Source organism: Salmo salar, chromosome 08 (assembly GCF_965601325.2).
Source record: "Salmo salar chromosome 08, fSalSal1, whole genome shotgun sequence".
NCBI lineage: Eukaryota > Metazoa > Chordata > Actinopteri > Salmoniformes > Salmonidae > Salmo > Salmo salar.
The window spans coordinates 7182127-7208333 of NC_138298.1; the positions used below are offsets into that span (position 1 = coordinate 7182127).

The 26207-nt window shown below is 40.6% G+C and overlaps 1 protein-coding gene across 4 annotated transcripts; it reads left to right on the forward strand.

Moving 5' to 3' along the window:
• Nucleotides 1-26207, forward strand: stra6l (STRA6-like). Of its 4 annotated transcripts, none has more exons than XM_045722694.2 (18): nt 1-200; nt 3394-3508; nt 5898-5998; nt 8700-8830; nt 9556-9676; nt 10999-11044; nt 13318-13443; nt 15387-15460; nt 15849-15960; nt 16088-16241; nt 16652-16727; nt 16870-16951; nt 17058-17106; nt 18804-18921; nt 19232-19351; nt 22161-22324; nt 23131-23289; nt 23856-26207. In XM_045722694.2, the coding sequence occupies exons 1-18, from the start codon at nt 196-198 to the stop codon at nt 24104-24106; spliced, it is 2004 nt and encodes a 667-aa protein (XP_045578650.1). In that variant the 5' UTR covers nt 1-195; the 3' UTR covers nt 24107-26207. The 4 variants fall into 4 exon arrangements, with proteins under 4 accessions (XP_045578650.1, XP_014064383.1, XP_045578649.1 ...); XM_014208908.3 differs by having other exon boundaries at nt 3-200; nt 3394-3466; XM_045722693.2 differs by lacking the exon at nt 1-200 and adding an exon at nt 3091-3229.

The following is a 26207-nucleotide window of genomic DNA, read 5'->3' on the forward strand; positions in this document are numbered from 1 at the left end:
TAGCAACGCACTTTTGGAGTGAAGGCATTCCCGTGCGGTGTTAGCTAAGTTTTCATGTCTTCGCGTGTAGTTCGTAAAGGTTGAAGTGTGTATGTTAGGATGGTAACGTTGTAATAATTAAGGAGGAAGCGTGAATTCATGCCAGGAATAATAAGTGTGAAGTTTTGATTTCCTCCCTTCTGTAATAAGCTGCCAATGAGGTATTTTTCCTTTGTTCATGTGTTTAATCTGATACTGTTATAGCTCCGGCTAAACGGTTTATGTATGTAAGCACTTCAGAGTTATACCAAGCTAATAAGTCTCTCATAAGACAAGAAGGTTGTAAGAGTGTGCTTAACTGTATTTTCATTTACTTTATAGTTCTCACGGAAGGTGATAATTCTGACTAAAACTACAGAATAAAGCCGACAGTTAAAATCAAGGAACGATTGTGCTCGTGGTTACTGGAGGGAGCTACAGTGTATTGTATGTAGATTGATGAGGAAAAAAATGTTTATTTCATACATTTTAGGTATAAGGCTGTAACGTAACAAAATGTGGAAAAATGAAAGTATGAATACTCTCCGAATGCGCTGTACATCTTGTTCCTGCCCTCTCAAGGGACGCCACGTAATACACAGCAGCCCTTCTACGGGCATATGGGGAGGGTTCTTAAATTGTAACATCCAATCAAAATCTTGTCAGCGGACCATTCAAACCGTTTTTTTTACAAAATTCTCCAGACCTCCAAGGGAGGCGTGACAACAACGTGATTTTGGAGGTATGGTAACGTGAAATTAACGCATGGGTAACCTGAGAATCATGATGTTACATCATTCATACCTGTTAGTCATACCAATTTCACAATGTATGTATTTAATGTACTTCTACAATGTGCGTTAAGAAATATAACGCTATGATCAAATCATTTCATCAACAATAGCCTTTTAGCTTACTATGCCATACATGTGCCATGAAACGACATCATTAAAACAAATCTCTAGCTTATTGTCAAATGTCTTCAGTCTTCAGTGACCTGATTTTGAAAAACATAATCATAGTAGTGTCAGAATATCCATATATTTGCATATATTTAGAAGTTATACAGCACATTACTTACTATTTTCTTTCATTATTTGTTCTTTCCCGAAGTCTGACTGCAAGCGGATAACTCTATAATAGACTCCTGATTTTATTAATCCATCTTCACTTTGGTTATCCTTCAAACTGGACTGCAAAGCATTCCTACTCGATTCAGTAACCTTTGAGTACCAGAAATATACAGAGAAATATAAGAGACCTAAAAGCAAAAGCCTGCAGAATAGTTTTTTCACCATCTCACCGGTGTGTGCCGTGAATCACAGGCCACAACACAAAAGTTTACTGGTAACAAGCTTCCCCACCACACCCATTGGTACGCTCGACCTGCCTGGCCAGTTTTTCTGCCAACATTTGACGTCAGACTAAAAAACAACAATTGACCAACCTTATGTCTTTTTTTGTGAGGCACTTTAACGTCACATAAAAACCAACCTGTTAACAAGCCTCTGACCAAACCTGACAGTATCAGTATCTAGTCTTCTTAGTTTCTAGCGGCACCAGCCACCACTGGTTGAGAGAAACTATTATTTTGTATTCTGTATTTGATTTACTGTGGATATTGATTGATATGGAATAAACATGATTGTATGTGCCGGAAGACGCAGACAGATGCATTTCCTTTATGGGAAGGGAACAGGTGTTAACCAAATATGTTTAAGTAACATATTTAATGAAGTTATTGTCACGTGTTAGTCTATAATTATCTGTTGTAACTACAGTGCCTTTAGAAAGTATTCACACTCCTTGAATTCTTCAAAAGAAATTGTGTTGCAGCCTGAATTTAAAATGGATTAAATTGAGATTTTGTGTCACTGGCCTACTAACAATACCCCATAATGTCGAAGTGAAATTATGTTAATAGACATTTTTACAAATGAATTAAAAATGAAAAGCTGAAATGCCTTGAGTCAATAAGTATTCAAACCATTTGATAATGGCAAGCCTAAATAAGTTCAGGAGTAAAACTGTGCTTAACAAGTCACATAATACGTTGCATGGACTTACTCTCTGTGTAACAATAGTGTTTAAAATGATTTTTAAATTACTTTGTCACGCCTGCTCCCGCTCCTCCTCTCTGGTGCTCGAGGGCGCCAGGCTTCCCTTCATTACGCACACCTGCCACCATCATTACGCGCATCAGTACTCATTGGACTCACCTGGACTCCATTACCTTGTTGATTGCCCCTCCTATATCTGTCTGTTCCTCGGTTAGATTCTTGTGTCAGTATTATTGTCGTTTTGTTTTCCCCTGTCCAGACGCTGTCCGTATTCTGTTCCTCTCCGTGTTTCATTAAATGTTCACTCCCTGTACTTGGTTCTCGTACATGATTCCATATGTGTTATTTCATAGTTTTGATGTCGTCACTATTATTCTACAATGTAGAAAATAGTAAAAATAAAGAAAAACTCTTGAATGAGTAGGTGTGTCCAAACTTTTGACTGGTATTGTATATTTTTTTTTAAAAGACACTGATTATCTCTTTGAGCATGGTGTAGTTATTAATTACACTTTGGATGGTGTATCAATACACCCAGTCACTTCAAAGTTACAGGCGTCCTTCCTAACTCAGTTGCCTGAGAGGGAAACCGCTCAGTGGTTTCACCTTGACTCCTATGGTGACTTTAAAATAGTTTCAGAGTTTAATGGCTGTGGATCAACAACATCGGATTTACTCCACAATACTAACCTAAATGACAGAGTATATCGAAAGCACTCAACCGTGAAAGCACTGCTTCCTCAAAATAATACCTTTTGTTTCTTACTGTTCCTTAAAGCACTGTTGAAAAATAGCCCATACAATAATTCATTTTACAGTGAAGACGAGTGACGAGCTTTGTAATGATAAACTCACAGGAACTATCCTTTGGAGGGAGAAAACCTGAATGGAATCGATGCCATGGTTATCTGTTACTGGGCTCTCTGTTGACCATGCTATCGCACGGTAACATATCAGTCAGTAAGGGAGCACAAGGTGCCACTTGTGAAGTTTGCCGTTTGGGGTCAAAGGTACGTCACATGACCGCAACTAGGAAACGGGGCTTTGAGAGCTATCAGTAGAGAGTACTTTCTGTTGTCGCTTTTAAGAACTATCTTTTATGTTACACCCTTGCTCGTTGAAAGTAGTTCCAACATGATAAGAGGCAACATGTGAGTGCAATTCAAATTTTGTCTAACTACTGTATCAGTTATAAAGGGATGCTTGATAACTATACATATTTACATCTTACTCATTTGTTCATGGCGTGAAATGTATTATTCAGTCTGAAAGTCCACTTCCCTTTTTTAATTGTTGATTTATTTTTGTCTTGAAGGGGCTCTCCTAACCAGACCTGTGACAGTGGTGTATCCATGGACCTCTTCTTGCACTATTCTCTCATTCCATCGGTAAAGGGTCTCTGTGTCCCCATACAGTACATTAACATCCAGGTAACACTTTACTTGACACCTAGCGTCATAACACGTTATGATACAGTTATAAACATGTCATTATTTGTCATAACCGCTGCCATAACTTGCCATAGCCTGTCATAATATGATCATAACACTGTCATGACCCATATATTTACACCTGTTGGGACATATATTGCGTTATTTTATGGCTGATTGTGACACCTACATATGAGTGTCAAAACCCACATTTATTCCAATGTGTTTTTTCCTTGCCAAGAAGTTTCCTTTTGAAAGTTTTTTTAAGTCGTGTTTTTACACTTTATGACACTGTCAAGAAGCATTATGACCATCCTGTGTCACTTTACTTGGACTAAGAAAATACACTTTATGACACTGTCAAGAAGCATTATGACCATCCTGTGTCACTTTACTTGGACTAAGAAAATACACTTTATGACACTGTCAAGAAGCATTATGACCATCCTGTGTCACTTTACTTGGACTAAGAAAATACACTTTATGACACTGTCAAGAAGCATTATGACCATCCTGTGTCACTTTACTTGGACTAAGAAAATACACTTTATGACACTGTCAAGAAGCATTATGACCATCCTGTGTCACTTTACTTGGACTAAGAAAATACACTTTATGACACTGTCAAGAAGCATTATGACCAGTATGATCAGAATGATGTAAGCCAGATAGACCTATCACGTACATGCCCTTATATCAGTCATCAGTCAAAAAGAGGGTGTCTTGTCCTGCTCCTAAAATCTGCTCCTGCATTCATCCCAGTCAACAGAGCATTGGGGTAGGTGCATGTCTGACAATGTGTGCACAATTACAATGATAATTCAGTATGGTCAATTTCAGAAAATGTTATATTACATATAAATACTTTTGACAAGTAGGCTATGGTGTAATGGAATGTTTTGCATTGTGTGGTAAGTTTTGTTGGTTTTGACAATCTTTTGTAGGTGTCATAACCAGCCATAAAATAACGCAATCTATGTCACATCAGGTCTACATATATGTGTTATGTGTTATGACCATATTATGACAGGTTATGACAAGTTATGTCAGCTGTTATGACATTATGACATGGTTATGACCGTATCATAACGTGTTATGACACTAGGTGTCAAGTAAAGTGTTACCAACATCCACTGATGTCAGTAACACTACATTCTTAGAAAAAGGGTTCGGCTGCCCCCATAGGAAAACCCTGTTTGGTTCCAGGGAGAACCTTTTTTGGTTCCACGTAGAACCCTTTTGGGTTCCATGTAGAACCCTCTGTGGAAAGGGTCCTACATGGAACCCTAAAGGGGTCATCCTGGAATCAAAAATAGTTCTTCAAAGGGTTCTCCAATGGGGACAGCTGAAGAACCCTTTTAGGTTCTAGATAGCTCCTTTAGGTTCTAGATAGTGTAGTACATCAACATAAGATATATTCTGTTCAACTGTGTTTTTTTGCTACAGACATGCTTATGTAATAAGACAATGTTATTTTTCTGACAAATTATCATGTATTCAACAGTGCCTTCAGAAAGTATTCACATCCCTTGACTTTTTCCATATTTTGCTGTGTTACAGCTTGAATTTAAAATTGATTAAACTGAGATTTTGTGTCACTGGTCTACACACAATATACCATAATGTCAAAGCGAATGATGTTTTTAGAATTTTTTACAAATTAAAGTGTTCAATCCCTTTGTTATGGCAAGCCTAAATAAGTTTAGGAGTACAAATGTGCTTAACAAGTCACATAATAAGTTGCATGGATTCGCTCTGTGTGCAATAATAGTGTTTAACATGATTTTTGAATGGGGTACAGAGATGAGATAGTCAAACATACATCTATCTGTAAGATCCCTCAGTCGAGCAGTGAATATCAAACACAGATTCTTTTTTCCAATGCCTCACAAAGAAGGGCACCTATTGGTAGAAAAAATGCAGACATTGAATATCCCTTTGAGCATGGTGAAGTTATTAATTACACTTTGGATGGTGTATCAATACACCCAGTCACTACAAAGATACATGCTTCCTTCCTAACTCAGTTACCTGAAAGGAAGGAAACCGCTCAGGGATTTCACCATGAGGCCAATGGTGACTTTAAAATAGTTACAGAGGTTAATGGTTGTGATAGGAGAAAACTGAGGATGGATCAACAGCATTGTAGTTAGTCCACGATACTAACCTAAATGACAGAGTGAGAAGAAGGAAGCCTGTTCAGAACAAAAGGAAAGGAAATATACATTATATTTAAATAATAAATTCCTTGGTTTCCCAGAAATCCTGCTTATTCCCTTCTGATTCCGGGAATCCTCCAACCAGGATTTCGGGAAAACCAGGGAATTTATTGAAAGTTTCTGGAATTTTGCAACCCTAGTCTTTGCTCTCTTTTGTTTATTCTACATAGTTCGCCATCGTGGTTGTGCTGTCGGCCCTGCAGAGGAGATCCAGACACCTGCCCATAGATGAGAAGCTCCCCTTTCTCAACAACCGCTTTGGCATTGTTGTGTGAGTCACACTGTAACCCCTGACCCTTTACCAGTCAACCCATACTGACCCTTAAAGATAGAGACAGACACACACCGGTTTTCATCTCAAATCACATCCTATTCCCAATATACAAATGTAGGATCTTAATTTGAGCCAGTTTGCTACAGCAGACAAATAATCCTGCAGCAACAGGAAATGTGAATTATTATGCTTTTGTCGGGGTTGATCCATTTTTCATTAGGGCAAATTAAGTCTGACATTTTAAAGTGGAAATTACCAACTTAAGAAGCCTTTTTAAACTTTGAATGCTCTACAAGTTTGCATTTCCTGCTGTGCAGGAAAATTCTCAGCAACAAAAGGGTGATCAAATTAGGATCCTACATCTGTAATGCTTTCTATATAGTGCATTTAACTAGGCAAGCCAGTTAAGAACAAATTCTTATTTACAATGATGGCTTACCAAAAAGGCAAAAGGCCTCCGGCGGGGATGGGGGCTGGGATTAAAAATACAAATAAATAAAATAAAAATATAGGACAAAACACACATCACGACAAGAGAGACAACACAGCACTCATAAAGCGAGACCTAAGACGACAACATAGCATGGCAGCAACACGTAACAACACAGCATGGTAGCAACACAACATGGCAGCAGCACAACATGGTAGCAGCACAAAACAGGTTACAAACATTATTGGGCACAGACAACAGCACAAAGGGCAAGAAGGTAGAGACAACAATACATCACGCAAAGCAGCCACAACTGTCAGTAAGAGTGTCCATGATGTCACGTCCTGACCAGTAATAGGGGTTATTTGTTATTGTAGTTTGGTCAACACGTGTCAGGGGGTATTTGTTTTATGTGGTTCGGGGGTTATGTGGTTCGGGGGTTACACATTCCTGCTGCGTTTTGGTCCACTCTACCCTACGACAACCCTGACACATGATTGAGTCTTTGAATGAAGAGATTGAGATAAAACTGTCCAGTTTGAGTATTTGTTGCAGCTCGTTCCAGTCGCTAGCTGCAACGAACTGAAAAGACGAGCGACCCAGGGATGTGTGTGCTTTGGGGACCTTTAACAGAATGTGACTGGCAGAACGGTGTTGTATGTGGAGGATGAGGGCTGCAGTAGATATCTCAGATAGGGGGGAGTGAGGCCTAAGAGGATTTTATAAATAAGCAGCAACCAGTGGGTCTTGCGACAGGTATACAGAGATGACCAGTTTACAGAAGAGTATAGAGTGCAGTGATGTGTCCTATAAGGAGCATTGGTGGCAAATCTGATGGCCGAATGGTAAAGAACATCTATCCGCACGAGAGCACCCTTTCCTGCCGATCTATAAATTATGTCTCCATAATCTAGCATGGGTACGATGGTCATCTGAATCAGGGTTAGTTGTGCAGCTGGGGTGAAAGTGGAGCGATTACGATAGAGGAAACCAAGTCTAGATTTTAATTTAGCCTGCAGCTTTGGTATGTGCTGAGAGAAAGACAGTGTACCATCTAGCCATAGTCCCAAGTACTTGTATGAGGTGACTACCTCAAGCTCTAAACCCTCAGAGGTAGTAATCACACCAGTGGGGAGAGGGGCATTCTTCTTACTAAACCACATTACTTTTGTTTTGGAGGCGTTCAGAACAAGGTTAAGGGTAGACAAAGCTTGTTGGACACTAAGAAAGCTTTCCAGATATCAACAGTAATACAATCAAGGCACGGCAGAGGACAGGGAGAGCTCTAAAGTGTTGATTTATGACATTTGAATGTGCATTAGATGGCAACAGGATCATATTATACAGCAATTTCATCAGGTAACATGAAACAAAGCAGGCGAGAGGTGGTTAGAATAGGATGGGGGGGCAAAAGTCTGTGTAACCAATAGAGTCAGAGTCCGAATGTGGGAACAAACATTGTCTGTCCCACGTTACGGTAAACAAGAAAGTTCATAGTCAACAAAGCATGCAGGAGTCATGAGGCAAATAGCAAAATGCACAAGAAAAAAAAAAACGACTTGGGGCTAGCCATTGTAAGTTCAGAATCACTCGCCCCAACAGTGCCTGTGTGCTGGAGGCGAACGAAAGCTCGGTAGAGAGGGGGGAGTGTGGTGGGGGTACCAATACCAGACAGGGGGAGACAAGCAGCAGTGCAGCAGGCAGCTGGAGTAGGTGTCAGACCCACTTGGTAGAAGCTTTATTTCTGGAGGCAGATTTCTTGTAGAAAATGCCAGTGGATGGCCCTGAATAGCAGGAGGGTGCTTCAAGGCCTCTGGATTTGGGAGGGGTAGTCTGTGAGTCTCCTGCCATGTGTTGGGCTCAGAGGCTTCGACACTTTTCACTTCACGCCTCAGTGCTAATTGAAGTTGTATTTGGTCTGTCCAAAATTAGGTTGTAGGTTTGTAGTTTTGATCTGGAATTAAGGTTATGCTGTGGAGGGTAGCGTCCTGCATATATCCCTGCCGAAAAATCCAAGTTTCTCTAACTCCCAAACTATGTTATTGTAAAAAACATGTTAAAAAAATGTGAGAGCTCACATGCAAAAATGCACCCTACATGAGGTGGGGTAGGGTATGTGCTCTGATCAAAAGTACTACACTATATGGGGAGTAGGATGTGTGGCTCTGCTCCTAAATACTGCACTACATGAGGGATAGGGTGTGATAGAAGATTTGAACACTCTTCATAGATACAAACATACTCCTATTACTACCCCCTCCCTCTCAGGCCTCTGGACCTCATGGAGAACCTCAGTAACAGATGGTCCTATGGGTTTGCCTTCGGAGCTGTATCGTCCAGTGTCTTGCTTCTTTTCTCAGAGCATTACATGACCTTCAACGTTCCACCCTGGGCCAAAGGTAATTCAGAATGTTTCTGAGTGAATGGAATACTGAACAGAGGTGCGTCAGAATGTTGTTTAGCGAGTGGAACGCCAGTGTAGCAGGAGTGTCAGGCAACATTAGAGCCTCAGAGGGGTCTCAGTACCTGCTGGGTTTCTCATCTCCCTAGTATCAAATCAAATGTATTTAGAAAGCCCTTTTTACATCAGCAGATGTCACAGCCTAAAACCCCAAACAGCAAGCAATGCAGATGTAAGAGCTCGGTTGTCACGTCGGTATAACGGATCGGGAGACAGGCGCAGGAATGCGTAATAGGGTTTTTTATTGACCCAAACTACAGCATGCCATGTAAATGCACGGGGACGAAGACCAAACAAACACGTATACAAAACACAGGGTTGAAACCCAAACAAAAAAGCGAGGAGTACCTTGATTAAATACACCCGTAATCATCTGCACAATGCAAGCGGCATGAAAGCCAAAACAACACAGCACATGTACTCACACGACCAACAGACATTGGAACAAGGATCCGTGACAATGGTGTCTGGGAAAAACTCCTTAGAAAGGCAGGAACCTAGGAAGAGTACTTGATTGATTCATGAATGCCACTGTTTGCTGTATTGTGCACTGTAGCATTGATAATGGTTAAGGCTGGGAGTTTTTCCTGACCACATAGCCCTAGTGACAATGATATGTGCACTGCTCTCAAAACAAGCAAAACTTTGTCTTTGTCTTTGCAGCTTTTGTGTACCTTGTAGGTGCTCTCGAGGTGGGCCTGGCCTATTTCCCTTTCTTTGCGTGTCTGTCAACCCCTTGCCGAGAGTTTGGGGCTGTTCTGGGAATCCTCTACTCTTTGACATGGTGAGTGCACGTTTGACGTGATGTCATGACGTAGGGTCAGGAGTTTTTACCGACCCTGAGACCTGACCGGTTGAAGTCAGCGTCCAGAGTTTTTTCTGGTCAGGCAGGGCACATGGTCAGGACGAATATCTCCTGGCTCTATAGAGACTTACAGTGCTGGGAAAAGTATTTGCCCCCTTTCTGGTTTTCTATATTTTTGCATATTTTTTATGCTGCATGTTATTAGATATTCAACCAAGACCACATTGTAGATATTGTAACTACCACCACCATGCTGGACCATTGGTATAAGGTTCTTACTGTGGAATGCAGTGTTTGGTTTTGCCAGACATAATGGGACCCATCTCATCCAAAAAGTTTACTGAAGTTGACCAAAAAGCGCCTGTAAGCACCTGGATGATCATCAAGATTCTGGGAAGAATGTTCTATGGACAAATGTATAACAAAAGTATAACTTGTTGGACGACATGGGTCCCATTATGCCTGGTGAAAACCAAACACTGCATTCCACAGTAAGAACCTTATACCAATGGTCCAGCATGGTGGTGGTAGTTCCCTTTATCTACAATTTGGTTTGGGGATGCTTTGCTGCCTCAGGACCTGAATGACTTACCTTAATAGAAGGAACCATGAATTCTGCTTTGTATCAGAGAATTCTACAGGAGAATGTCAGGCCATCTGTCTGTGAGCTGAAGCTGAAGTGCAGCTGGGTCATGCAGCAAGACAATGATCCAAAACACACAATCAAGTCCACATGAAAATGGTAAAAAAGCAACAAATTTGAAGTTTTGGAATGGCCTATTCAAAGTCCAGAAAGTCAATTGAGATGTTGTGGCAGGACTTGAAATGAGCAGTTCATGCTTGAAAACGCACAAATGTCGCTGAAAAAAGCAGTTCTGGAAAAAAAAGCAATTTTGAAGTCGGGCAAAATTCCTCCACAGCGATGAGAGACTGATCAACAACTACAGGAACCATTTGGTTGGAGTCATTGCAGCTAAAGGTGCCACAACCAGTTATTGAGTGTAAGGGGGCAATTACTTTTTACACAGGGGAATTGGATGTTGCATAACTTTGTTATTTATATAAATAAAATAAGTATTTATTTTTTTGTTATTTGGTTCCCTTTTATCTAATGTTAGGTTTTGGTTGAAAAAATATGCAATAACAGGGAAAATCCGAAAGGGGGCAAATACTTTTTCACAGCACTGTACCTGTAGACAGCTTGATTTAGTCATTACAGGAATTGCCCAGTTATTTTACTGAAAGTGAGTTGTGTTGATCTAAGGACTCCCTATAACAGCCTGGTTGTTTTTTATTTGCAGGATAATCATCACGCTGTGGGATACAGTGATGTGTCCCACTGGTAAGGTAGGTGAGTACTCAACAAGCCAACACATAGTCGTTTACCCTCGCCATTCAGAATATTTGAAACAATGTGGTATAACAGGCTGGTATAGCAGTGTGGTTTAGCAACATATACTGCCTGCAAGCAAGAGTACTGTAGCCAGTGGTGATTTTAGCATGTAAATCTTTGTGGGGCAAAAAAAAATTAAAAGTGGGATGCATGCCAGCAAAGCCACTACACAACACAACACTAAACAAGACATTAGTTGCACTATAACGGTGACAAACAGTGCCCACAAAGGGCCTACATAAAGCTGTCCAAACGGCAGTCCCAAAATCTTACCACTGCTACACCTGGCTATCAGCGGAGCCTTGTTTGGCAGTGAAACAGTTAATTCAGCCTCCTTTACTGCCTTTAAAAAAAACATTGCTGACTTGCTTAAACAAATGTGGTTTCTACTGACAATTGAGATGTACAAACTATGGCATAAGGGGACGACAAGCGGATAAAAGGCCATCTGTAATTTCAATTAAGACATTAATGAGCGAACTAGGACGGACGTAGTCGTTATAACTATTTGTTTAGCACTTTGAAAAGTATGGCGACAGAATTCAGAACGTGGGCCGTTCTTACAGTGTTCTCCCTGTACACCAAGTTAGAACCGTCGGATAAATGAAGTGGGCATATAAGCAGACAATGAAAGCTCTTACAATATTCAATGATTACATTTCTCTAAAACAGGTTATATGCTACAGTAGAACAGTCAGAACAGTAGATGAAATTAAGAGGGGTAAATATACCAAATTTCTAGGGTGAGGCACATGGACTATTACCATCTTTATTTATTAACCTTTATTTAACCAGGAAAGGCTCATTGAGATTTAAAATCTCTTTTTCAAGAGCGTCCTGGCCAAGATAGGCAGCGCCAAGTCATTACAAAAAATCTTACTACACAACATACACATAGTATTACTTTCTTAGCTAGAGTATACATATCTCCCTGGCATATTACATAATTTATGAAGCAGCATACAATACATTTTTAGACTCACATTGTTGCGCTCGGCTCACTTGAACAGGAAGGTGGCGCGGCGGTCCTCCCGAGTTAAGTTGTTTTTTTTATGCGGCACAAATCATGCTTCATTGACAGCATGGCCAATGTTGAATGTTTATAATTTTAAAATTGGAAAAGAGCCCCTTAATCCCAGATTTGGGACCACACAGCCACTGTCACTGATTCCTTCCAAACCACTCATTGAATTTGCTATTTCACACTTGTGTAATGTTCAATGGCCGATGAGCACCGATACGTTTTATCTATAATTTCTCTTCATATGACAAGGATTGAAAAGGATTTGCCAGTAGATTGTCGACTTGATTCATGTTGATGACGGCTAGCTAAGATTGTGAAAGTATGATGTTGACATGATCAGTCCAATCAAAGCTACGGTAGATATAACGTGATTTGACGTCATTTTATCTGTGACCAATGACCTTGAGCCTTCTTGGACGGGCACTTCTATGGCAGCAGCCGAAAGGCTAGAATTTTCAATGTCTCCTCTTACTCTTGGCAGTAACGTAAAGTCACCCATGAGTGATAGAACACTGAGCCAATCACTGCGCAACGCTCTGTATTTTCTGCTGGCTTGCCCCACCACCACAGAAAGCACTGAGCTAAGCTGAAACACCTCCATCTTGGAGCTGCTTTACTCAAGAAAACAAAAAAGAGACCATGTTTGTATGCTGCTTTATTAACTCAATGATATATCATTTTTACATTGTTTGCAAACTGATATGTGACACGTATTAATGCCAAAATAACATGCCAAACAGGCAAGCCCCCCCCCCCCCAAATAAGTAATAAGTTGTAATAAAACAACAAAAATCTGGGGCTCAAAACCCCACCTGCCTTGAATGGGTTGCCACTGAGTGTAGCACTTATCAAGGTGAAAATAAAAATGGATATGCACTCTTCTGGGAAGGGGTGACAAATAACCAATAACCAGCAGGTTTACATCCGTTTATTAGCGATGTCATTACGTTCAAATGCTTATACACTGTATAACCTTTAGCATATTTCCCAAGCCATTCATCTCACATATAGTTCCCAGTACAGTATGTGATGTTATTGCATTCAATGATATATCTTTATCACACATGCCAAATGAGTTATTCCTCTCACTTACTACATTCAAATGCTATATTTTCCAAGTCATTCATCACTCTTTACAGTAGGTGTGGCCTATGTATTTCTGTGTCTATGACTGCCATGTGAATTTGAACTTGTACTCTGTAGATACTGGGTAGTCACCAGAAGCTAGTCTACCAGTGGCCGACCATTTTGTCTCTCGTATTCCTCCTGGGGCGGTTCACATACATGCTGGTCAAAGCTGTTCGGATTCGACTCCAGCTTGAAACTGAGGTGAGAATTTCAGTTGGAGAAATAGTTGTTACCACATCCGTTTGAGGATTTGTGTCAGTGAAATGGGGAAATGAATCTCAATAGTACATACTTGTGTTATTTACGACTCATATTCAAATGAGATTTACAGTTGAAGTTGGAAGTTTACATACACCTTAGCCAAATACATTTAAAATCAGTTTTTTACCATTGCTGACATTTTAATCCTAGTAAAAATTCCCTGTTATAGGTCAGTTAGGATCACCACTTTATTTTAAGAATGTGAAATGTCAGAATAATAGTAGAGAGAATGATTTATTTCAGCTTTCATTTCTTTCATCACATTCCCAGTAGGTCAGAAGTTTACATACACTCAATTAGTATTTGGTAGCATTGCCTTTAAATTGTTTAACTTGGGTCAGACGTTTTGGGTAGACTTCCACAAGCTTCCCACAATAATTTGGGTGAATTTTGGCCCATTCCTCCTGACAGAGCTGGTGTAACTGAGTCAGGTTTGTAGGCCTCCTTGTTCGCACACTTGTGGACAGAATTTTTCAGTTCTGTCCACAAATTTTCTATAGGATTGAGGTCAGGGCTTTATGATGGCCACTCCAATACCTTGACTTTGTTGTCCTTAAGCCATTTTGCCACAACTTTGGAAGTATGCTTGGGGTCATTGTCCATTTGGAAGACCCATTTGCAACCAAGCTTTAACTTCCTGACTGATGTCTTGAGATGTTGCTTCAATATATCCACATAATTTTCCTGCCTCATGATGCCATCTATTTTGTGAAGTGCACCAGTCCCTCCTGCAACAAAGCACCGCCACAACACGATGCTGCCACCCCCGTGCTTCACGGTTGTGATGGTGTTCTTCGGCTTGTAAGCCTCCCCCTTTTTCTTCCAAACATAATGATGGTCATTATGGCCAAACAGTTTTGATTTTGTTTCATCAGACCAGAGGACATTTCTCCAAAAAGTATGATCTTTGTCCCCGTGTGCAGTTGCAAACCATAGTCTGGCTTTTTTTATGGCGGTTTTAGAGCAGTGGCTTCTTCCTTGTTGAGCGGCCTTTCAAGTTATGTTGATATAGGACTCGTTTTACTGTGGATATAGATACTTTTGTACCTGTTTCCTCCAGCATCTTCACAAGGTCCTTTGCTGTTGTTCTGGGATTGATTTGCACTTTTTGCACCAAAGTACGTTCATCTCTAGGAGACAGAACGCGTCTCCTTCCTGAGCGGTATGATGGCTGCGTGGTCCCATGGTGTTTATACTTGCGTACTATTGTTTGTACAGATGAACGTGGTACCTTCAGGCGTTTGAAAATTGCTCCCAAGGACCAGACTTGTGGAGGTCTACCATTTTTTTCTGAGGTCTTGGCTGATTTCCTTTGATTTTCCCATGATTTCTAGCAAAGAGGCACTGAGTTTGAAGGTAGGCCTTGAAATACATCCACAGGTACACCTCCAATTGACTCAAATTATGTAAATTAGCCTATCAGAAGCTTTTAAAGCCATGACATCATTTTCTGGAATTTTCCAAGTTGTTTAAAGGCAAAGTCAACTTAGTGTATGTAAACTTCTGACCCACTGGAATGTGATACTGTGAATTATAAGTGAAATAATCTGTCTGTAAAAAATTGTTGGAAAAATTACTTATGTCATGCACAAAGAAGATGTCCTAACCGACTTGCCAAAACTATAGTTTGTTAACAAGAAATTTGTGGAGTGGTTGAAAAACGAGTTTTAATGACTCCAACCTAAGTGTATGTAGACTTCCGACTTCAACTATATATATCATGAACTTCAGATCATGCCCCAAAAAATTGCCGTCACGACAAGGGGAGAGGTCTAGGTTAGCATTACTGGTCTTTAGCCAAAAGGTCTTTAGACATGCTCAACTTTGAGGAGCAACCATCCAATGAATGATGAGTTTGTCTGTTGACAAGAATCTTCTTTCAGGACCAAGACCAGCTAATCCAGTGTCACCAGGCCAAGCATGTACAGAGGTTGTTGAGGAGGAGCCCTATTGACCGGTAGGACAACAGTAGGAGAAACACTGGCTCATCATTAGCCCTACATACAGTAGGGCATTATCCCTTCATTCATTAATGGCATCCTATGTAGGGCTAGTTCATAATTTCAGTTATTACCATCACAAGTTACAGCCATAGCCATACATATAAATATGATATATTCTGTGGTTATATAAAAGTAAATCATTGGTAACAGCCTGTCACACCATTGATAATACACCACCATTGGCTTGGTTTCAAAATTAGGCCAACTATGTTCAACACGTGACAATCATTCACATTTCATTGTTGGTCATGCAAACATTCAGCATGAACTGGTTGTGTGTCTCAAAGATTTTTCATGGAGTGTTAAGAATGGTTTCGTTAAATTCCGGAATCGTTTTGATAGGAAACTGGAGACCAGTTGGTTCCAGAGGAGGGTCTATGACTGGGACCCCCACTTCAAGTTCCCTAACAGAATGATCGGCACATCCGTCATATCCCTGATTGGCTTATACACGGTTAGCCTTGTTATATGGGAGGGATTAGGTTTTTCATGTGTTATTTTACACTTATTTGATGTATTTTATTTGGCATATTTTTGTGTGCTTCTGACTGTGTGCTTTGGGTGCATCTGTCCTTCCACAGATGACTTTGGCTGACTATAGTCTCAGTGACTATGCATTTGATAGATTGGATGTTCTGATAGACCAACTGAAGAAGCTGGCTTTTTCCTGCAATGAGACAGAGATATTTGTAGCCATGATCCCCCAATTTGAGGAATTCGCTAACGTTGCCAGAAGTAAGGAGCATGGTTTAGACTATTGTGTGTGTGCATGCTTGCGTGCGTGTGTTGCCGCACCCACACTTAGAAAAAAAGGTGCTATCGTTCTAGATACATAATCTAAAATGGTTCTCCCGCTGTCCAAATAGGAGAACCCTTTGAAGAACCCTTTTGGGTTCCATGTAGAATCCTCTGGTTCTACATGGTTCCAGAGGGTTCTATCTGGTTCTACATGGTTCCGGGGGGTTCTACATGGAACCCAAATTGTTCTACCTGGAACCATAGGGGACAGCACCATAGGGGGCAGCCCCCTATCGGGACAGCCGAAGAACCCTTTTGGAACCCTTTTTTTCAAAGAGTGCAGATTTTGCCTGAATATCTGTACCATTATCATTCATCAGTCTGCATTGATTGATTTGATTTTCCAGAGTCCTGGCTAGCCACAACCATCTTTGCCACCCTAACGTCTGTGTCATACACATTCCATGTGTTAGCATGTTACCGGTATGTCCTGTTTGATGCAGTTATTCCAAAATATTCCAAACACTGTATATACACAGTATAGATTATGTAAATGATGTATGATCTGTTAGTATTATTAACAGTATCTGTTAGTATTGCTGTTATAATTTTCATCCTGTCACAGGAAACATCTGAAGAGATTGTGGGCGGGGGAGAAGGGCTTTCTTCCTGAGAAGTTCCATAATCCCAATTCTGCAGTCAGTGTGGTGAGTAGCAGCGCATTCCAATTCCAGAATGTTCCACGGAATTATTGGGAATGTTATTTGTAGTGTCAAAATATTTAAGAGTCATATTTTGTAACATTACATACAGGCTGCCATCACAAGATACTCCGGATGGCAAATAGCGTTTACTTTGTGGGGTAAGACAACCTTTCCTCTTCCTTTCAGCCCATACAATACATACTTATAAGGGGATATATAGGATGAGACATAAACAGTCACCTCAAATGATTGCCACTCTTGATAAAGATGAGCAAAAAATACTGTAGAAAAGAAGTAATAAAAATACAGAGATGTATTATATGATAAACAAAATACTAATTTATGCTAATACAATTGCTCAGAGAAAAATGTTTTGTTTAAGTAATAAAATAAAATCTCAAAGATATCTGTGGAAATGATATACACTCCTGTTTTCAACGCTTTGTGTGCCCTCCCCTTGCAAGGTTAACAGCGCTAAGCCTTTCTCCTATAACGACAATGCTATAATGCTTTCTCCTGTAATGAGATTGAAAAATACATTGGTAGGGATCTTAGACCATTCCTCCGTACAGACTCTTTCCAGATCCTTGATATCCTTTGGTCTACGCTTATGGACTGCCCTCTTGTAACGGCTGTCAAATGGAGTAGACCAAGGCGCAGCGTGGTTAGTGCTCATCATGTATTTATTATAGACCACTTTAAACAAAGAAACCGACAGCCAAACAGTTCTGTCAGGTAAGCAATACAAAACAGAAATTAACCACCCACAAAACCCAAAGGAAAACAGGCTACCTAAGTATGGCTCCCAATCAGCGACAACGATGTACAGCTGTCCCTGATTGAGAGCCATACCATGCCAAAACAAAGAAATACAAAACATAGAAAAAAGGACATAGAATTCCCACCCTAGTCACACCCTGGCCTAATCAAAATAGAGAACAAAACCCTCTCTATGGCCAGGGCGTGACACCTCTTCAATTCAAACCTCAGGTTTTCAATGGGTTTCAAGTCCGGAGACTGCGATGGCCATTGCACCCGGTTCCAATCCAAGTGCCAATGCCATTTAGCAAACTCCAGGAGTTTACATTTGCTGTTTGCTCTCAATAAAATAGCCTATTGGCATGGAGTTGGCGTCTAACTTTTGAGTTGGAGGCTTGGTGACCCCAAGAGTTTTTGATGCCATCCGAACCATCTTCCTCACTGTGTGTGGGGACAAGATACACTTGGATCCTCTACCAGGCAAGTTTACCACAGTTCCAGTGGTTTTAAACTTTGTAATTGTTGCCCTAATAGTGGTAAGTGGTATATTTTGTTTTTCAGTTTTTTTTGGTACCCATTGCCTAATTTATGAAAGTCAACAACCAGTTGTCTCTTTTCATTTGTGAGTTATTTGCCTTTCCGCATGGTGATGGATGACAAAGGGATTTTGCATGTGTGTTACCTCATTTTTATACCCCAGTGAAACAGCAAGCCATGGAAGGCCATAATACAGTTCCTTAAACTGAGATACATTTTTAAAAAGTAGAATGTTAATGCAGATTTTATTTAGTTTGATTTTATTTATAATAATGTTCAGTGTTGCCAATAATATTGACAGGTATCTTTTTTTAGATAAAAAAAAAAACTTCTTAAGCGTAATCTCTTTCTCCGAGCAATTGTATTAGTATAAAAGTATGTCATTGTCACTTTTTGGGGGTGATACAGTATAGCACAGTATTTGTATTATTTACAGTCTTTTTTGTTCATCTTTATGAAGGGTGCCAATCATTTTGGAGGTGACCGTGAATAATTATTTATTGGATTGGTAAAAGATAAATAAATGCATTCTATATGAAAGTTCTCCAATTTCTTCCAGGTTTTCTAATTGTTCACTTTGTCCAGTTCGTCTTTGCGTTGCTCTTTACCTACGGAGTTGTCCTCCCTATCCAAAATGGAAGAGTGTTGGAAATGTTGACCAACATGGGAACCATTCTGTAAGTGTACCCTATGGGACAGTTTCCCAGACCCAGATTAACAGAGAATCTCCATTGAAAGTGTTTTTGAGTCCAGGATTAGCCTTAATCTGGATTTGGGAAACCGGCCCTTTCACTGCTTTAAACAGGCTCTAACTATTCAGAAATAAAACATTTTCAAGGAGTCGCTCAGTTCATATGAAAAAAATGTCCCTGATCGCTGGTATTTCTTTACCCATTGAGCGTCGACGTAACATATTTCATGGTATGTATGCATATCCAAGCAGTGTGAGTTTCCTTATCCTGTATGAAGTAACATTCTCTCTATCAGTTTGACCATAGGTATCGTTATAGGATTGGTTATACTACAGGTGATGCTGGTCCAAGTGTTCTTCCTTCAGGACAAGATCTCACCGTCAGACAGGAAGAAACCTTTGGCACTCAACAACAGGTGCGGTATTATGTAATACAGGCCATACCTCTTGACCTAACGTTCACCTTAGCCTACTGGTCACCTGTCATTCACCCATCACAACTCTACCCAGTTACAATCTATGGTTAGTGCGCTTCTTTGGAACATTCACACAAAGAAAGAAGAATGCTTAACAGTTCCTTAATGAAAGGATTTCAAGAGAGGACATGGTACATGATAAAACACCCACATTTACAGTACCAGTCAAAAGTTTGGACACACCTACTCTTTCACATTTTTTATTTTTATTTGACTATTTTCTACATTGTAGAATAATAGTGAAGACTCAAAACTATGAAATAACATGTATGGAATCATGTAGTAACCGAACAAGTGTTAAACAAATCAAAACATATTTTAGATTTGAGATTCTTCAAAGTAGCCACCCTCTGCCTTGATGACAGCTTTGCACACTCTTGGCATTCTCTCAACCAGCTTCACCTGGAATGCTTTTCCAACAGTCTTGAAGGAGTTCCCACATGTGCTGAGCACTTGTTGGCTGCTTTTCCTTCACTCTGTGGTCCAACTCATCCCAAACCATCTCAATTGGGTTGAGGTTGGGGGGATTGTGGAGGCCAGGTCATCTGATGCAGCACTCCATCACTCTCCTTCTTGGTCAAATAGCCCTTACACAGCCTGGAGGTGTGTTGGATCATTGTCCTGTTGAAAAACAAATGATATTCCTACTAACCGCAAACCAGATAGGATGGCGTATCGCTGCAGAATGCTATGGTAGCCATGCTGGTTAAGTCTGCCTTGAATTCTAAATAAATCACCAACAGTGTCACCAGCAAAGCACCCCCACTCACCTCACACGGCAAAATCTAAAATTTTGACTCATTAGACCAAAGGACAGATTTTCACCGGTTTGATGTCTAATGCTCGTGTTTCTTGGCCCAAGCAAGTCTCTTCTTATTGTGTCCTTTAGTATTGGTTTCTTTGCAGCAATTTGACCATGAAGGCCTGATTCACGCAGTCTCCTCTGAACAGTTGATGTTGAGATGTGTCTGTTACTTGAACTCTGTGAAGCATTTATTTGGGCTGCAATCTGAAGTGCAGTTAACTCTAATGAACTTGTCCTCTGCAGCAGAGGTAACTCTGGGCTTCCATTCCTGTGGCAGTCCTCATGAGAGCCAGTTTCATCATAGCGCTTGATGGTTTATGCGACTGCACTTGAAGAAACTTTCAAAGTTCTTGAAATTTTCCACATTGACTGACCTTCATGTCTTAAAGTAATGATGGACTGTCATTTCTCTTTGCTTATTTGAGCTGTTATTGCCATAATATAGCTCAAACGCATTAAGAAGGAAAGAAATTCCACAAATTAACTTTTAGCAAGGCACACCTGTTAATTGAAATGCGTTCCAGGTGACTACCTTATGAAGCTGGTTGAGATAATGCCAAGAGTGTGCAAAACTGTCATCAAGGCAAAGGGTGGCTACTTTGAAGAATCTCAAATATAACATATATTTTGATTTGTTTTGGTTACTACATGATTCCATGTGTGTAATTTCATAGTTTTGATGTCTTCAGTATTATTCTACAATGTAGAACATAGTAAAAATAAAGAAGAACCCTTGAATGAGTAGGTGTGTCCAAACTTTTAACTGGTACTGTACGTGTGTACTATACCACAAGAGGTAATGACTGGAGCGGAATAAGTGGAATGGTATCTAACACATGGTTTCTATGTGTTTGATGCCATTCCAATAGTTCAGTTCCAGACATTATTATGAGCCGTCCTCCCCTCAGCATCTTCCATTGTACTGTACATATCATACTGCACAGGTCAACATTGGGACAAATATTGGATTTCCTGATTTACATCGTAAGATTTTTCACAAGTATTTTTCTTTACCCAGAGCAATTTCTTTTAGTTTACCTTAGTTATGCAAGTTTTTCTTAACCCAGGGTTAACGCTGGGGATTAGTAATAGTGGTTCTCACCTGAACGCTAATGCCCACAAGCTAATGTAAAGCGTCAAACACAACCAGTATTTACAAGTTAATCTTACATGCCTCTGGTCACAGACTTGAGGATGTTTTATGGGTTGACACACAGCATTTCACCCAAACCAGGGCTAGCTGAGCTTCATAATGCATAAATGTGTGGCAAAGACAATGTGCAGTCAAGCTGTTTGCACACACACGCAAGAACACGCAAGAATACACACAAACACACACACATGCCGTGACCCCACTTTGACAGTGCATGTTCTGCATACATATCAGGAAATACGTACACTGAGTAAACGAAATATTAAGAACACCTGCTCTTTCCATGACATAGACTGACCAGGTGAATCCAGGTGAAAGCTATGATCCCTTATTGATGTCACTTGTTAAATCCACTTCAATCAGTGTAGAGGAAGGGGAGGAGACATTTAAAAAAATATGTTTTTAAGCCTTGAGACATGGATTGTGTATGTGTGCCAATCAGAGGGTGAATGGGCAAGACAAAATATTTAAATGCCTTTGAATAGGATATGGTAGTAGGTGCCAGGCACACCGGTTTGTGTCAAGAACTGCAACGCTGCTGTGTTATTCACGCTCAACAGTTTCCTGTGTGTATCAAGAATGGTCCACCACCCAAAGGACATCCAGCCAACTTGACACAACTGTGGGAAACATTGGAGTCAACATGGGCCAGCATCCCTGTGGAACACTTGACACCTTGTAGAGTCCATGCCCAAGAAGTTGTTCTGAGGGCGAAATATCAGGAAGGTGTTCCTAATGTTTGGTATACTCAGTGTACGTTGACATGGCACTCTATGGTATCTCCCCTTTAGGAAGGCGTTCCACAACTTCAACTACTTCTTCTTCTTCTACAACGTAGTGATGGGCCTGAGTAACTGCATCCTGCGTCTGCTGACCAGCTGCGTGGTGGGCACCTGGCTGGTGTCACGCATCGACCGTACCATCATGCCGAGGGGATACGAGTCCATGGACCCTGGTCAGTTTAGTGACCTAGTTAGGGCCCAGAGGGTTTTCCCTGAACACCTGACCAAGAAAAACTCTGCGCCCTAATTAAAGGCTTTAACTAAAGCCCATAGTTTTTAGTTGAAAACTCATACAGGTGCAGCTATACACAAACAGGTGATTCAATCTCTGTAATATAAGTGCGTAGCCAGCCAGAACGGCTCATAGGAGCAGGAGCCTATCTCTCCTTTCTGTAGAGCAGGGGGTAGGCAACCCTCTTCCTGGAATGTCTTCAGTACTGCAGGATTCTGTTCCGACTAGGCACCACACCTGATCAACTGAGCTAATTAATCAGTTCAGTGATTGCCTAAATTCAACACACCTGGTCTTCCAGGTCGGTTAAATCCAAATCATGAAGTGCCTGTAGCACTCCAGGACCAGGGTTGCCTACCACTGCTGTAGATTGTGGCAGCTTGATGTGTACAAGTACACCCCTTGGACAGGACGCTAGTCCAAATCTCGGACCTGCCCCCCACCCCCACCACCTCTGAGTTCACCTTTAGTTTTTTGCCCCAACACTACACAGCTGATTCAAATAATCAAAGCATGATGATGAGTTGGATATTTGAATCAGCTGTGTAGTGCTAGGGCAAAAACCAAAACGTGCATCCAGGGGAGTGGCCCCAGGACCAAGGTTGGGAAACATTGCTCTAGTCAATCGCAGGTCCTGTAATATATGATGTATACAGAAGGTGGCAGCATTTCACAGGATTTGTATGACAAAGATTGTGTGGAAAGTACATGTCATGTAGAATGTAACTCTTTGACGGTCTATTTTAGGTTACAGCACTTGGATCGGGATGATTTTTGCAGACCACTACCACAACAACCCTGTCATGGTGTGTTTCTGCCATCTTCTCCTGTCCAACACCATGGTGAAACAACAGAGGACCACAGAGGCAGCATCCTACTCCACGTTCAACAACACATCTTCGCCAGGTCAGTTAACATCAAGATGTCATGAACACAGCTGCAGATCAAATAATGGGCTGTTTAAAATATAATTTACTCTAGGTTGAAGTTTCTCATCATGTGAGTGTGTATTAGACTAAATAGTCCTTGAGAGATCAGAAGGTTCTGAGAGCACAAATCATACTTAAATAAAAATACTTTAAAGTACTACTTAAGTAGTTTTCTGGGGTATCTGTACTTTACTTGACTATTTATATTTTAGCAATTACATTTACTTTTGATACTTAAGTTTATTTAAAACCAAATACTTTTAGACTTTAACTCAAGTAGTATTTTACTGGGTGACTTTCACTTTTACTTGAGTAATTTTCTACTAAGGTATCTTTTCTACTTAGGTATCAATTATATTCTTTTTCCGCCACTGCAAACCTCAGTAGCCCAACACAGACTTGATCAAAAGAGACAAATTAGCAGATCCTGGACGCCCCACAACTCACACAAGTGACATTAGAGACCTGAAATAGGAACACTAGGACACGTAATAAATATTTTGTAGATAATGTCAGTCTCTCTCTAATACCACTGTGTTGTAGATTCAGCCCGTGGAAGCCGGGCCAGGCGGCGATGGATGCTCCTTTACACCCTGATGAAGAACCCAAGACTGATCCTCCTGAGGAAGAACAGGACCTCCTCCAGTCCCACTGACCACCAGGACACTGTGGTCCAAGCCTGGCTGCTGGCCTCTCAGACTGAACAGATAGGACAGGCACCAGAGATGACGGCCAAAGCCGCTACAGCTACATCAGATCAGACGATGACCAATGGGCAGACATTAACTGACTGATTCTGCTCAGGGTTTATACACGCGCAGCCTGAAATAGTGTAGTACAATACTATGATATAACATTTAGTAGACCTACACACATTTCGAGGACACGTTTTGGCTCATGAGTGCTACATTTGATACTACAGGCCAATTCTTCTGTAGGCCAAGCTCTTACAATGTATTGTATTGTATGTGATGAATAATATGATTAATGTATTGTAAATTCGGGAAATACCTACATAATTACTCCTACTGTGAAAGATGACAGGACAAATGGACACAGTTATGCTTTTTACCTCATAATGGTCCGTTTGTTTTTAGTAGGCCACATAGCTGCGGGAAGTAGAGGTGCTGAGGGTGCTGCAGCACTCCCTGAAAAATCATAATAAAAAAAATATACAGTACCAGTCATAGGTTTGGACACACCTACTCATTCAAGAGTTTTTCTTTATTTTTACTATTTTCTACATTGGAGAATAATAGTGAAGACATCAAAACGATGAAATAACACATATGGAATCATGTAGTAACCAAAAAAGTGTTAAACAAATCAAAATATATTTTTGATTTGAGACTCTTCAAAGTAGCCACCGTTTGCCTTGATGACAGCTTTGCACACTCTTGGCATTCGCTCAGGTAGTCACCTGGAATGCATTTCAATTAACAGGTGTGCCTTGTTAAAAGTTAATTTGTGGAATTTCTTTCCTTTTTAATGCATTTGAGCCAATCAGTTGTGTTGTGACAAGGTAGGGGTGGTATACAGAAGATAGTCCTATTTGGTAAAAGACCAAGTCCATATTATGGCAAGAACAGCTCAAATAAGCAAAGAGAATGATAGTCCATCATTCATTTAAGACATGAAGGTCAATCAATGCGGAAAATTTCAAAAACTTTGAACGTTTTTTCAAGTGCAGTCGCATAAACCATCAAGCGCTATGATGAAACTGGCTCTCATGAGGACCGCCACAGGAAAGGAAGACCCAGAGTTACCTCTGCTGCAGAGGACAAGTTCATTAGAGTTACCAGCCTCAGAAATTGCAGCCCAAATAAATGCTTCATGGAGTTAAATTATGAGACAGATCTCCACATCAACTGTTCAGAGGAGAATGCGTGAATCAGGCCTTCATGGTCAAATTGCTGCAAAGAAACCACTTCTAAAGGACACCAATAAGAAGAAGAGACTTTCTTGGGCCAAGAAAAATTAGCAATAGACATTAGACCGATGCAAATCTGTCCTCTGGTCTGATGAGTCCAAATTTGAGATTTTTGGTTCCAAATGCTGTCTTTGTGAGACGCAGAGTAGGTGAATGGATGATCTACGCATGTGTGGTTCCCACTGTGAAGCATGGAGGAGGAGGTTTGATAGTGTGGGGGTGCTTTGCTGGTGACACTCGGTGATTTATTTAGAATTCAAGGCACACTTAACCACAGCATTCTGCAGCGATATGCCACCCCAACACACCTCCAGGCTGTGTAAGGGCTATTTGACCAAGGAGGAGAGTGATGGAGTGCTGCATCAGATGATCTGGCCTCCACAATCACCTGACCTCAACCTAATTGAGATGGTTTGGGATGAGTTGGACCGCAGAGTGAAGGAAAAACAGCCAACAAGTGCTCAGCATATGTGGGAACTTCAAGTCTGTTGGAAAAACATTCCAGGTGAAGCTGGTTGAGAGAATGCTAAGCGTGTGCAAAGCTGTCAACAAGGCAAAGGGTGGCTACTTTGAAGAATCTCAAATATAAAATATATTTTGATTTGTTAAACACATTCCACACATGTTATTTCATAATTGTGATGTCTTCACTATTATTCTACAATGTAGAACATAGTAAAAATATAGAAAAACCCTTGAATGAGTAGGTGAATCCAAAAGTTTGACTGGTACTGTATATACATTTTAAAATGTGTTTATTTTTAAGATGTTTTTTTTTCTTCTCACAAAAATAGTGCACTGGGCCTTTACTAGTATTAGCAGAACAATATAGATGTCTGTAGCTCATGCAACAACAAAATAATTCAGCATCTCTGCTCTGGCAAAAAAAGCTAGTTGTATAAATAAGAACAGTATTTTGCAGGATTAAATTGTCGGAATTAAATTGCAAGAGTTGTTGCAAAGTC

What these genes read in the sequence shown, in the direction of transcription:
- stra6l (XM_045722693.2), top strand. An exon ending in TACAGTACATTAACATCCAG is followed by an intron (nt 3,509 to 5,897) that starts GTAACACTTTAC and finishes TATTCTACATAG; the next exon opens with TTCGCCATCGTGGTTGTGCT. An exon ending in CCAATTCTGCAGTCAGTGTG is followed by an intron (nt 16,952 to 17,057) that starts GTGAGTAGCAGC and finishes CATTACATACAG; the next exon opens with GCTGCCATCACAAGATACTC.